Source organism: Ixodes scapularis, unplaced genomic scaffold (assembly GCF_016920785.2).
Source record: "Ixodes scapularis isolate PalLabHiFi unplaced genomic scaffold, ASM1692078v2 PGA_scaffold2__306_contigs__length_199485367, whole genome shotgun sequence".
Lineage (NCBI taxonomy): Eukaryota > Metazoa > Arthropoda > Arachnida > Ixodida > Ixodidae > Ixodes > Ixodes scapularis.
In genome coordinates, this window is record NW_024609857.1 from 197,781,792 (window position 1) to 197,796,863 (window position 15,072).

Consider the following 15,072-nt stretch of genomic DNA (forward strand, 5'->3'; position numbering starts at 1 on the left):
GACTGAAACAGCCCTTCAGGCGTCTTTGGCGTACCTGGCAGTTTTTGAAAAGTTGTTGTCCGATCTAGGCATCAAAACTGACGTCCTATGCTTTGGATTTTTTGGTAAACTGAGAGATGATAGATCTCGTGAGAACCGCAGATGCAGAAAAAGGCCACATTGGGTTTTTCAACTCATATAGACAGGAGGGATACCAGCCACTAAGCTTTGGGGGTAGTTCGCACGCGTCCGCCCGCACCTCGTCGCTGATGGGCGCCCTGAAGCCTCCGCCGTTGGCGATGGCTGCAGCCACCGAACTCCACGAGCCGTTCGCCCTGAGTGTCCTTTGGGCCAGGAACTTGAGGAAGGCCTCGGTGACCACGTTGCCCAGGTTCGACTCCCCGAAGCGCGTCGCTTGCTTGTCCCCCTGCAGCAGCACCTGCGTGCTGGCCACGGTGTCGTTACGCTTGGACTCCAACAGAGGCCGGTACTGGTCTAGAAGCGCGAGTCCATCGGGGTCTGCATGAAGAAACCGCCAAAAAGGCCTTGCACAAAAAATCCCAAAGGCCTTGCGTGTAGCTCGCTACCAAGCACGGGGACGCCCTGTATCCTGACGCCTGCTAACACCTGGCACTGAGGAGAGCGAGGAAAAGCAAGAGGGTAGCACAGTTGCTTGCCTGCCTGCCCTGTCTGCCGTCGTCTCCGAGGTCGCCTCCGCTCTCCGCTACAGCCGGTTCTCACCGGGATATTCCCAGTAACCTTTCCGGCGCCGCGAGCGTTTTTGCAAACTGTCTATTCACTTTTATTTTATGACTGTTTCGACACGTTGGCTTCGAAATCGAAGTTAGTTTTCGAATCGCGCCTAATTAAAATGTGCCTCGCGGCGTAAATATTGCCGCGCGCAGGGTCAAGGACTTGTAGAAAGTTCTCGTTCACTCTTGCTGCGGACATAACTATCGTTCATCCCTGTTTTTGTTGTTCTGGAAAGTGCTTGTTCATTCTCGCCCCGAGCGCGCTACGCTCGAACCTTCTCCGCCGAATCTTCGAGATACTGACTCACTCTAGATAAGAGGCCGCCCGCGACCTTGTCGAGTCAGTCTCACCCCATCGCTCGATTCTGCTGACACGCCGACTTCGACGCCCGCGACGCTCTGCTTTCTTCTGTTTCCTTCTTTATTTTTGGCACAAGTTCGCCACATTAAACATTTATTTATTTCTGTTTATTTCTTGTTTATTGGTCACGACTCACCACCCGTGACATTCTGGTGGAGGTGCTGGGTACCGCATGCCCGTGCAGCGTTCCCCTCCCAGGACCCGCAGTGCAAGCCCGACTCCAAGCTCGCTGAGAAGACCACTCAGCGCGGAACCTGAAACTCGGACCAGCCGCCGCACCAAGGGAGAGGATCCGGAGTACGGTTTGCTCCTGGATAAACCCAAGCCGAAGAAGACGACGATGGACAACCAGTCGCAGGCCCCCGCCGCTCCTGCCGTCGTCTACCTGCCCGTCGCTCCTCGGACACCGGCTCCGTTCCACGGCGAACTCCACGAAGACGTTGAAGATTGGATCGACCAATTCGAACGCGTCGCCCGCCACAATAGCTGGACCAACGAGCAACGGCTGCAAAACGTGTATTTCTCGCTCGAGGGGACTGCCAGAAGCTGGTACGAAAATCACGAGTCTTCATTGACATCCTGGGACATTTTCAAGAGCCAGCTGAAGGCGACATTTGTCAACCAGCACCGCCGAGAGAGAGCCGAAGACTTACTGCGTACCAGGACTCAAGGCCCCAACGAGAGCATCACCGGCTTCGTGGAGGATGTTCTCCGCCTAAGTGCCCGCGCCGATCCTCAGGCTACCGAGGAGAAGAAGCTGCACCACCTGATGAGGGATGTGAAAAGCGAGATTTTCGGCGGTCTCATCCGGAATCCCCCAACAACAGTCGACGAGTTCATCACGGAGGCGACAAATATGGAACGGGCCTTGCTAGCCCGCGCCAGACACTACCAACGACACCCTGGCGTAACTACTCTAGCGACATCTGGATCCGACCTGGGCACCACCCTCCCCGACATCCGTGACCTTATCCGTGAAGCCGTCCGGGAGGAGTTGAAGAAGTTGCTACCTGCTGCCACAAGCCTGGATACGCCCTCAGTCGCCGAGATTGTCCGGGAAGAACTTCAGCAGGCGCTGCAGCCAGAAGTTCTCGCCAGCGCCGCTCCTGAACCACCGAAGCTGAGCTACGCCGCAGCTACCCGACGACCACCGCCCCCTGCTCACCCGTATACGGCGCCACCTCGACGTGAACCTTGTGGGATTTGCGGCCCATCATCGGGCAAAAGAACCTGTGCTCCGCGCCCGGCGCGCAACGTGCGCGCGAGCCACGCTCGAGGCTCGGGGGGCTGGGCAGTCGGTTGGCTGCCGCCAGACAGTAAAGGTGTGTTCTATGAGATCTGCCTCGTTGGTCCTTCTTGCGGGTGAGCAGTAGCACCGAACCCTACATTATTTGGCGCCCAACGTGGGGCCTACTGCTCGCCCGCGGGTTGGACCGCAGGCTTTTAGCCCGTTTTAGGCGTGTTCGACCGGTTTTCTCGCTTTCGCCATCCCCGATAGGCCTACGTGGTCGTTCGACTAGGCTTCGGCCACCGGACGCCATCTTTGCCATCGGGGCTTGGCCGTTGTGAATAGTGTGCTCGCAAATTTAGCTAGTCCATTGCCGTGCCCAACGTTACCAACGATTTCTTGTAGAAGCCTCTCCAGAAGACAACTGTTGATTCTTTTTTTCTGTTCTTTTTGAACCTTCGACATGTCCCGCTACTGCCCCAACCGTTGCGGGAGGTTCTATCAACGTCCTCGATGAGCCACGTGGTTTCGGGGACTACGGCAACGCAGTGGGCAGCCGAGGACCCTCTACCGGCCCTAACTACGCCGCCAGATCAGCAGCCCCGGTTGCGGCTACAACGACGGCTACGAGACACAAAAACGGAGACCAGGACCGCAAAGAAGGTCCTCCTGAGCGTTACGTTGCCAGCCAAGGCCCCGGGGGTACCCACTCGTCCTTAAGCGGCGGACCAGCATCAGGGGTCTCCGGTGATGGTGCTCAACTCTGACAAGATGAACACCGAGAAGCTCTTCAATCTGCTCTGCCTGTATAACGATGTCGTCAAGATCAAGTTTTCGAAGAACAGGAACGGCCGTGCCATCGAGCAGATGGAGGATCACCTTGCCAAGGAGTGAGCAAGGCCCTTTAAGCATCCTGAGAGTACGTCGCCCTTCAAGGACTTCATGGGCAACTGCAACAACCGCATCACCAATCCGGAGGCGGCCTCTACAAACCGCATCCGGCCGCCTGCATCGTGACAACCCCCTCCTCCTCTACCACCAACAACCAGAGAGAACAGCCACGGAGCCAGAGGACAGAGAACGGGGGTGGGGGGGGGGGGGGGGGGGGGGGGGGGAGTTTGTGGGATTTGCGGCCCATCATCGGGCAAAAGAACCTGTGCTCCGCGCCCGGCGCGCAACGTGCGCGCGAGCCACGCTCGAGGCTCGGGGGGCTGGGCAGTTGGTTGGCTGCCGCCAGACAGTAAAGGTGTGTTCTATGAGATCTGCCTCGTTGGTCCTTCTTGCGGGTGAGCAGTAGCACCGAACCCTACAACCTCTAGCGCCGCAGTATTCACGACGCCATGAAGATCGGACGTACGTCCGCCCAGAGCAAGCTGCTCCACGAAAGACCGACGTGTGGAGGACGGCCGATCGACGCCCGTTGTGCTACCACTGCGGGGAGGCCGACCATATCTACCGTCGTTGTCCCTACCGGCAAATGGGCCTGCGTGGGTTCCACCCGAACGACCCACGCCCGAGGTACGGCGAACGCCCTCACGACATCGAGGAGTACCTCCGACGTTCCCCCTCCCCACACTCTAAGAAAAAATGGAGGAAAAAAGTAGCAACGGCGCGCCTTCCTCCCTTCTACCGACGCGCCCCCAAGCGGACACGAGAAAAAAAGAGGAACGAAATGTTTTTCTCCTTCTCCAGGCAGACGGGAGAAAGCTTTCGCCCTCCCGACTCAGCGTCTTTCGGTTTCGTTTTTCGAGCAGGTCGCGCGCGTTGTTTAATAAATAGCTGTTGAGTTGATTGAGCTCCAGCAGCAGCGAAGGCCGCCTGTAATTCCATCTTCTAGTTTAAACGTCCAGAACATTTCGGTTGCATTGACGTTTTTATCACTAATTTTATCAAACGAGCAAACGAAGCCGCTAGAAACAGCGAAGTTCGGAGCAGTGCCAGCAGCGCCACGTACACTGGGGGATGGCCGTCTCCGGATTGCGGGACTCGCGCGGCACGGAACGACGGAACTACAGCCACTGCAGGCTGCAGCACTACAGACTACAGTAGCGAAAGCACGCGGAACTGTGTCGACGTTTTCGACGTTATGGAAACTGCAGGAACTGCGTCCAAGACAGGCAGGCTTTGCTGTCGGCTGCCTGGGTGCCTTCCCCCCTGAGTTCGGTTCTGTTTTCCGATGCCGAGTGCAACCGGCGTTCAACGTGGTTTTGTGTTTGTGCGTGTCAGCAACATCGTGATGACAGTGTTGGGTTGTGAAAAGAAGACTGAAATTATCGCCGATGTGACCATGTGTTCGCGTATCAGTGGTGTAACAAGAAGATGAGATCGTAAACTGTTGGGCATTGATGCCGCTGGTCGGGTTGTGATCGGAGGGGGCGGGGTGTCGCAGGTTGACATTCCGCTTTACATTAAAAAGTTTAATACCACTTGAGGGATTACGTGCAATCGATCAACGTGCGGATAGTCATGTTGGAACGCTGGTCTGAACAGTAGAAGCTCCTACCGTACAGTGGCCAATGTGACTGTCGGAATTGTCTCGTCCCCGACAGCGATTGCGCTCAGGGGCAAGGACTGAACAGTACGAAAGCGTGACGTAAAGTGCGTATATTTACAGTATGGAATATCGGCATTAAAAACAATAGTAGGTAAAATCGAAAAAAAACTACCCTTTATTTTGCTGTTTAATTATACTACGGTTGCTGGAGAAACTGCCCTCCGTGGCGCGCTGGGATGAGCGCTGGCGTAGTTCCGTACACTTAACACCTGCCGCAAGTCGCGGCTTTGACTGCATTCAAGTTGATCGAAAAGCAATTTCTCAGTCCGTGAAGCATCACTTCCAGCTGACTGAATACCCACTCTACAGAGATTAATTCAAACGGCAATTGCAGCTTCGCGCGAACAGCACAAATAGAAAAACAAATAGAAATACAAGCTACGACTTGCCGTGTGGGGAAACAAACTCATGGCTTCGAACCGCATTGGAGCGGCTTGATTTATTGGCTTTCAAATAATTACGGCATGATTGAGCGTTTACTTTTTAATAAGAGATTCAACCCCTGAGCCATTCAAAATACTCTCAGAGGTATGACATTGCAGGGAAAAAATCAACATGCTGGGAATATTTTTTATTGCTTAGGGAGTCACCGAAAAGTTCCGCACGTTCAAAACGACCAGTATAAAAGACGGAAACGCAGAGCACGGGTGTAGTGTTCGGGTTAGTGTGGTGTTCGGTTGTATTGATATTTGTGTGTGCAGTGCATGTGCTTAATATATGTTCACCTGATGCTTGTAATAAGTGTATGGGTGTCATGTGTGTATAGTAGAGGGTCCTCAAGCACAGTAGTGGCCTGGGAGAAGCAAATTATTTTTTGTAGAACATGAATTGGGCGGTACCTAGCGCCACCTAGCCTAGCTACTTGCAATTACTCTGCTTGACCCCGCCATCTGGTGGCTAGCGATTTAACCTTCTATCACGCTACGCGATAAACAGCGGCTTCGAGTTCGTTCTTTCGAGAGCGGCTTTTGGTTTCGCGGAGTGAGTTTGCCCTTCTCCGTGATGTGCGGTTGACGAAGGAATTGTGACTCGAGGAACACCAAAGGTAAGACGCAAAGTGCGCGAAGTAACTAGGTATCGGTTGTCTCCGTTTAACATCGCAGTGCTGTCGACGAGAAGACTGAGTAAGTGCTTTCAAAACGCAGGTGTCTGTACCTGTGGGGGGAGTCTGGCTTCGGAAATAAACACAGTTTGCGGAAAGCTCGTGTTACGCTTTTATTTGCTGCTGCTCTCGTCCCGTACAAGAGACGTAGCGTCCTCGTTAAGCCTTATTGGGCTCGATTTTCTCGATTCGGGGCCGCCATATTGAGATGCAAGCAACGGTGGAACTTTGCTCCCCTGCTTCAGGGACGAAGGTTTCTCCCTTTCTAAAGGAACATAGGTTACAAGACCGTTCCTCCCGTAAGGGAGGACTATCCGTACCCTTTTTTCTAAGAGTGCAGTGTCGTCACTCCGCCGTGAAGCCCGCTCCCCATTGCCACGACGTTCAGCCTCCCCAGCGCCACGATCCCGCCGAGAGAGCCTGTCTCCCCTGCGTCGTCGGGAAAACTGAGTGCGGCAACGCCTGGAGGTGACGTTGCCGAAAACGACGGAAGCAAACAGCCTCCAAGAACGCCGGAGCGCTCCCACTCTCTCGACGCCCCGCATTGCACCGACGCGCCTGCAACGGTGTCCAACAACCTAAAAGTTGTTATCGATGGCCAAAACGCATCGGCACTCGTTGACACCGGGGCAGACTACTCAGTATTGAGTGGGAGGCTCTCTCGCCACCTTCGAAAAGTCACGACGCCGTGGGATGGACCGCAGATACGAACCGCCGGAGGACACCTCATCACGCCTGTCGGAAGGTACACCGCTCGCGTCGAAATTCACGGCGAGACGTGTCCTGTGAAATTCGTCATTCTACAAGACTGTTCCAGAGACGTCATTCTCGGCATGGACTTTTTGTGTGAATACGGCGCCGTCATCGACCTTGGAGAAAACAGATTGACGCTGCGGACACCTGTTCCGCCTTCAGAGAAACTCCAAACTGCGTCAGCCGCCGTCCGAGTCGCTGCCGACCACGTGAATCTGCCGCCGCGATCAAGTGTTGTCGTACCTGTCGTGACCGATGCAGCTACCCGTAGCGAAGTTCTTCTGGAAGGTAACCTCCAGTTGCTCCTGGGAAGAGGAATAGGCGTCGCACGAGGAGTAGCTGAACTTCAGGATGGCCGCACTGTGGTCCTCGTGACGAACTTCCGGAATGAAACGCAACACCTCACGAAAGGTGCAGCCGTTGGCCACGTCAAGGATCTCCGAAACTCCGCCGAAATCGCCGCCATTACTGATGAATCCTCGCCACCTCAGCAAGACGGTACGTCGCCAGCGCAACTCGACATCGACCCTAAGCTTCCGGACCCAAAACGACGGCAGCTGATGAACCTCCTCGCCAAATACCGTGACTGCTTTGCGACGTCGTCGAAGGTACGCCAAACAGCCGTTGCGAAGCACCGCATCATTACCGAGGACGACGCGCGCCCTGTGCATCGATCACCGTACAGAGTCTCCGTTAAAGAAAGGGAGGTGATCCAGGAGCAAGTTCAAGAAATGCTGAACGACGACATAATCCAGCCATCAAGCAGTCCGTGGGCCTCTCCAGTCGTACTGGTTAAGAAGAAGGACGGAACGCTTCGGTTCTGCGTGGACTACCGGCAGCTGAACGCGGTGACGAAGAAAGACGTCTACCCACTCCCCCGAATCGACGACACGTTAGACCGGCTGCGCCACTCTCGATACTTCTCATCGATGGACCTGAAGAGCGGCTACTGGCAGATCGAAGTCGACGAACGGGACCGAGAGAAGACAGCTTTCGTCACGCCGGATGGGCTGTACGAGTTCAAGGTAATGCCCTTCGGACTATGTACGGCGCCAGCAACTTTCCAGCGTGTTATGGACACCGTACTGGCAGGACTGAAGTGGCAGAGCTGTCTGGTCTACCTCGATGACGTCGTGGTGTTTTCCAGCGACTTCGACGAGCACTTGCGACGACTCCGAGCTGTTCTTCAAGCCATACGGACCGCTGGACTCACCCTCAAGCCGTCAAAGTGTCGGTTCGCCTATGACGAACTGAAGTTTCTAGGTCACGTGGTTAGCAACCAAGGCGTGCGCCCAGACCCTAAGAAGACTCATGCCGTCGCGTCATTTCCAGTGCCGACAGACAAAAAGGCCGTGCGAAGATTCCTCGGACTTTGCGCCTATTATCGTCGCTTCGTTCGGGATTTCGCACGGATTTCCGCACCGCTCACAAACCTCACGAAGGACGCCGAGAGGTTCGAATGGGCCGAGGAACAGCAGCAGGCATTCGACGAGCTGAAGCGACGACTCCAGACGCCTCCGGTTCTTGGACATTTCGATCAGGATGCGGACACCGAGATTCACACTGACGCAAGTAACGCAGGACTTGGCGCGGTACTAGTTCAAGTACAAGAAGGCACCGAACGAGTCATCGCCTACGCAAGTCGGACACTGTCCAAGGCAGAGAGAAATTACTCCACGACTGAGAAAGAATGCCTTGCGGTCGTCTGGGCAATCACGAAGTTTCGTCCGTACTTGTACGGAAGCCCGTTCCGCGTAGTCACGGACCACCACTCGCTCTGCTGGCTTGCAAACCTCAAGGACCCGTCAGGACGCCTCGCTCGATGGAGCCTCCGGCTACAAGAGTTCAACATGACTGTGGTTTACAAGTCAAAACACAAGCACAGCGACGCTGACTGCCTGTCCAGGGCCCCTGTCGAAACACCTTCCGGCAGCAGCGACGACGATGATGACGAGTGCTTTCTAGGGGCAGTGAACACCGATGACATGGCACGACGTCAACGAGACGATCCGGAGCTGCGAGCCTTAATCGAGCACCTGGAAGGGCGCGGCGGTACCGTACCCCGTGTTTTCTCACGAGCCGTGCCGACCTTCACCATTCGGCAAGGTGTACTCTACAAAGAGAACTTCGGGAACAACAACTCGCCGTGGCTGCTGGTAATACCGACCGACCTTTGAGGGGAGATCTTTCAAGCATGTCACGACGACCCGACGTCCGGACACCTTGGATACAGCCGGACACTGGCCCATATTCGTGAAAAGTATTACTGGCCCAAGCTCCCCAAGACCGTCCACCTGTACACACGATCATGCCACGAGTGCCAGCGACGCAAGAAACCTCCGAAGAGGCCGGCCGGACTCCTGCAGCCTATTTCTCCTCCAACTGCACCCTTCCAGCAGATCGGAGTGGATCTACTTGGTCCTTTTCCGCCTTCGACGTCGGGGAACCGCTGGATCATCGTCGCCACAGATTATCTCACGCGGTACGCCGAAACGAAAGCTCTTCCTTCGGGGACTGCTGTGGAAGTTGCCAAGTTTTTCATTGAGTCCATCGTCCTCCGGCACGGCGCTCCAGAAGTTCTGATTACAGATCGCGGATCATCGTTCATGGCACAACTGACCCAAGAAATCCTCCGACTCAGTCACACCAGCCATCGTCGTACAACTGCGTACCACCCGCAGACCAACGGGCTGACGGAGCGACTCAACAAGACAATCGCCGATATGATCTCTATGTACGTCGACGTAGAGCACAAGACGTGGGACGAGGTGCTGCCCTACGTCACGTTCGCCTACAATACGGCGGTTCAAGAGACCAGTGGATTCACCCCTTTCCAGCTGGTACATGGTCGGAAGGTAACGACCATGCTGGACGCCATGCTGCCCCATGAGCCATCTGACAACGAGAGCGACGACGCCCAGGCGGTTGCTCAACGCGCCGAAGAAGTTCGCCAGCTCGCCCAACTCCTGATTCAAGACCAGCAACGCGTCGACGCCGGCCGCTACAACCTTCGTCGCAGGGACGTCCACTTCCAGCCCGGAGATAGGGTGTGGGTATGGACGCCCATCCGTCGCCGCGGCCTCAGTGAGAAATTGCTGAAACGATACTTTGGACCCTACAAAGTGCTTCGTCGCCTCGGTGATCTTAACTACGAAGTCCTCCCCGACGGAACGCGCCCATCTGCAAGACGTCAGCCGCGACCCGAGGTGGTGCACGTCGTCCGGCTGAAGCCGTATTACGAACGATAGAACTTTCCACTCTCGTCGACGGGTGAACTGTGAACTGCGGCTCGCGATTCTGCTGCCTTTTTTGTTTTGGATTTGTTTTTGTTTGTTGTTTTTCGTTTTGTGCTGCATCGGGACGATGCACTTTTTAAAGGGGGGGGGGGGGGGATAATGCCGCGCGCAGGGTCAAGGACTTGTAGAAAGTTCTCGTTTACTCTTGCTGCGGACATAACTATCGTTCATCCCTGTTTTTGTTGTTCTAGAAAGTGCTTGTTCATTCTCGCCCCGAGCGCGCTACACTCGAACCTTCTCCGCCGAATCTTCGAGATACTGACTCACTCTAGATAAGAGGCCGCCCGCGACCTTGTCGAGTCAGTCTCGCCCCAGCGCTCGATTCTGCTGACACGCCGACTTCGACGCCCGCGACGCTCTGCTTTCTTCTGTTTCCTTCTTTATTTTTGGCACAAGTTCGACACATTAAACGTTTATTTATTTCTGTTTATTTCTTGTTTATTGGTCACGACTCACCACCCGTGACAATATTACGCTATATTTAGTTGATCTTGTTTTTATTGCGTTAGCATTAGTGCCTGGTACATGCGCTAGTCTTGGACTGGTTTGGCGCACACGTATATAACGTTTGTAACACCATCACGGGATGGACACTGGCTACGAAACACATTCAGTATTCAGCTGCACCAGAACCCTTTTGGATCAGGGCGGTCGCTCCAGAAGGAGCGTCGCAGGCGCTTCTGCAAGCGCAGACAGATGGTGGCGGTGTACAGATATCGAGAGGCTTGGAGATAGGACGACGCGTAGCAATGGAGGCCGAACAGGATTGGCTGGTTACAGGGAGCGACGTTGAGACGTAACAACTAACATCCGAAGATCGCCGGCGACGACCTTTCGGCGGCGCGCTGTGGGGGAAGGCGGGTGTATCACTGGGGCGCGTGTTAAATCCCTCCTCCGTTTACGCCGATTGTGGCGACAGTCTGCGGATTTCTTATGAAATATTTGCCCATCTTGCGCCACCCGTACACGTCGCCTTGCGGTGCCCCGCCGGCGGCCTAGGTACGCCATTGCACCTTGTGTCCGCTGACTCCACTCCAGAGCACGAGGAAGGTTTTCCGCCTATGGTCCAAAACAGCATCATTCCGTGCGTTGCAACGTCAAAGAAATCAACGCGGAGCTATGCCGCTATTTGCGACAATCTAACTCGTGACTCGGCGCATGCATCCTTGGCCTTGTCAAAAATTAAGGCACACCTCGAGGACAACGCATCAATCTACTCTCGCCTCACTTACGTTAGCGATGGAGCAACCGCTCGTTTTAAGAACCGGTACCAATTTCACGAGTTGCACTGCAGTGAGCTCCAGACGACGAAGTGGATCTTTTCGGCAACAGGGCACAGCAAGAATGCATGCGACGGAGTAGGGGGACTTGTAAAAGCTCCAAGCCACCCTGCAAAATTTGCGGGCGCCGGCCACTGACGTCATACAAGGTACGAGTGGGTTTGTACGGGCACTGGAAGGGAAAAATGAAAAACGTCTCCTTGCTCTACATTGTGCATGGCGAGCTTGAGGCATTTCCAGAACGACAAAAACTGGAGTGGAAGGACGCCAAGAGGGTGCCTAGGATCCAGTCGCTTCACATGTGGAAATATGAAAAGTCAGATATGGCGAATTCCTTGTACGTAGCACGCAGCGCGGACTATAAATGGAAGGAGCCACAGAGTCCCCTGAAAGTGTTCTAGTAGGTTGCTTGTTTCACCAAATCGGGCTGCGCCCGGATGTATTAGAAACTCCTCTCGTCGAATTGCCCGGAGGCCAACCCAGGAGTACATCACAGTTTCCAAATTGCTATGTCCTTCAATATAAACAAGACCCCGCGGGACGAGCGTTTCAAAGGCCTTCCTGCACCTGGTTTGACATATCGCGCTTCCAACCACGCTCTTTTCGTCTCGCACGAAATGCGACCTGTGTGAACACGAAGTCTGCTCTCGGCTTAGAGCCGTGAGATTCGATCTGCGAAAAAGCGGATCGAGTTGGGAAAAGCGACAGTGGCGGGCCAGGTCTGTGCTGGGGGACCTTCGCAAGTGCGTGTGAGTCTGCCTGTGTGCGTGCGTGCGTGCGTGTATGTGCGTGCGTGTATATGTGCGTGTGTGTGTTTGGCTGGCCTCATAGAGCTTCCCACAAGCCCACCGTGGAATCCACTCGTACCACCCCCTTCGGACAATGCAAGGAAAAAGGCCGCAACTCCCGGACAGCGACAGATTAGACACTCCCTCCACCCGCTAGCTCCTCAGTATGGCAATCTGGTTTGTAGTAATTCAGGATTTTAAGAGTTCAGCTTTCAATTGTCTAGTAATTGTTTTTCTTCTGTGTATTTGCTAGGTATATTTGCATTTTGCCGCCCGCGCACCAGCTGGGTAAAGTGCTAAGACTATTATTCATTGCCACGTTTTGATACTTGTGAACCCGATACTCGTGCATGCGAACTCGATACTTGTGAATAGTAAAATATTATTTCTATTTGTAATCAAATCATCGTTTTTATTAAGCTCCCATTGTTTAAAAAATTGTGTTACGTCCTCTTTATTGACAAGACCTCACCGCGATGTAGGTCGATCGTCTGGTCAGCATATGTTTCTTCCTTTTCTGTTACTGAATCACGAACCTGCGCGCGTGTGACGGCTTACGGCACTCGGTGGCGGCGCTGGCTGATTCTCACCAAGAGCGTTCTATTTGCGAATAAACATATGCAGGTTTTTGGACTCTCTATGACCCTCTCGGAATTTCATAAAAATATTTCCCCCGATCGACAACTCTCTTGCCCCCTTCGACCCAGTCACAGATCATTACTTTTCTGATCGAGGATGAGGCGTCGCAGGAGATCCTGTTGGAGCGACTTGAGTAGTGCCTCAGCGCACACTTGGTTGTTGCCTCCGGCACTGAACCGCTTACGCTACCTAAATCCCCTCTAACTCAGCTTTGATTTCTACTCATTCGCCATTGTTTTGCGAAAAATACACTGTTTTCGTTCCGCCCTAGCTACGCGCGCCATCGATTGGGGCAGAAGTTTCCGCAATGTCTCTTGTTTAAGCGATGCCTAGAGAAATGAATCAAACTATCTTGTCAGCAAGCTTTCGAGCGGTGCCTAGAAATACGAATCAAATCACTGTGTCAGCCAGGTACTAATATTGAAGTACTAACTTTAAATGCTAGCAACAATGAACATCTAACAATCAAAGTATAACACCCAAACAAGTATCGTACGCGCCGTAAAGTTCAGTTTTTATTAGCAATATCAGACATATCAGCGATGAAACCAAGTTCACGTGCTAGTTTTATAGTGCTTCATGACGCCTGGGCATTAATATGACCAAGTATGGATACTGTGGCATTCGTTGCTCGTGTACCACTAGTCGTTAACACAGAAACGCCCTAGCGGTAATTGATCTAGTTCATTATGGCAGCAATCAAAAAGTGAAAGCCGTTTACAACTCCCTGTAACGCCGAATTAGAGCGCAGCTCTGGAGAAGGAGAGAAGGGCACTGAGGGTCACGTGTTCTCCGGGGGGGGTCACGTGACGTGGGGGGACCTGACTTTGGGGGTCACGTGACCCCCCCCCCCCCCCGAGGTCACGTGACCTTGGTGGGGTCACGTGAACTCGGGGGAGGGGGGTCCACGTGGGGCCCCGGTCACGTGACCTGGGGGTGTCATCTGACCTCGGGAGAGGGGGGTCACATGAACTGTCGGGTCACGTGACCCCCCAGAGAATTTTTTTCGCTAGATTTAGCGGGGCAATGTTTCCGCTAGATTTAGACGGGAAATATTTCCGCTAAATCTAGCGAGAAAAGTTTTCCGCTAGATTTAGCGGGGAATTTTTCCGCTAGATTTAGCGAGAAAATTTGTCCCCTAGTTTTAGCGGGGAAATTTTTCCGCTAGATTTAGCGGTTTTAACTATTTTTTAACTATTTTAACTACTTTTAACTAATTTAACTATTTGTCCAGGTCATGTTTGTTGGAGCTATAACCCCGTGCTGGGGGAAAGCCGCTGTTGCCATTCGAGTCCGCTCACTCAAAAACTGTCAAGCGGGCGATGGCGAGGACTTGCTATACACATGCGCTGCGTAGGTCTTGTTATCATAAAATTAAATATAGCTTTGACAGGCAAACTGAACGCCTCGCAGATGCTGGATTTCCCTCCCACGTGTTAACAACGGTCGCCGAGTCTTTGCTGAAAGATATCAAGAGCAGGCCTATGACAAGTGAAGAAGAGGCCAACAACAGAAAGGGAAGGGAAAGAAAAAAGTTTGTGGTCATTTCCTACATACACGGCTTGTCCCACAACCTATAACGCACTGCGGGCAGGTGTGACGTCGACGTTTTATTCTCTGCTCCGGACAAGTTGTCCAGGTTGTGCAGAGCTGTTAACCCTTCTCCGAGGGCGGCCACGGCTGCAGTACGAGCAGGGATGGGCAGTATTTCAAATACAAGTATTTTAAATGCGTGTTTCATATACTTTGTGTATTTTGCATTTGCATTTAATTACAAATTTGGTAATGAATTTGACGTGTGTATTTAAATACTAAAGCGTGGGTATTTCAAATACAATTGTAATTAAATACAATCTTGTGGGCGAAAATACATTCCTCAAATTTATTGTCACTGTCCAGAGCGGGAGGAAAACTACGTTCTGCACCGAATGCAGTGTCTCTCAATCAAGCACAAGCGTTTTATTGACTTTGTGATTACGGTGCCAGTCCAGGGCAAGAACAGTGACGAAATCGACATTCACAGGCAGACTGGCTAAATAAGTGCCTGTGACAACTTGTGATGCTCTCCAGCCTGACTTCCATCCACATTTTTGCCTGGAACATTCTAAGTGCGCCGGTCGTCCAGATTTTCGTAACTGGTGCGAGTTGCAACAATATAAAATTCTCTAGCTAGTGCTGCGCGTCTTGGACGTCTCGGTTCTTTGTTGGTCTATACCAAAATGTAATCGACAAAAAATCTGCTTGAAGCTCTGTACTTTTTTCCCCTATTACGTCCAAGCTGATTACATTTTTTTGTGATTATATTTCTATTACGTTACCAGAGCCTCGCACACTAACTCC

At 53.1% G+C, this 15,072-nt stretch overlaps 1 protein-coding gene across 1 annotated transcript in view; it reads right to left on the reverse strand.

Annotated features, from left to right (window-relative positions):
* Positions 1 to 15,072, reverse strand: part of LOC8025706 (protein 5NUC) — a 165,118-nt gene that overhangs the window by 18,829 nt on the left and 131,217 nt on the right. The window contains exon 6 of the mRNA XM_040208991.3: positions 239 to 498. Within this exon, the coding sequence (XP_040064925.1) occupies positions 239 to 498 (260 nt within the window). The remainder of the gene's footprint in view (positions 1 to 238; positions 499 to 15,072) is intronic.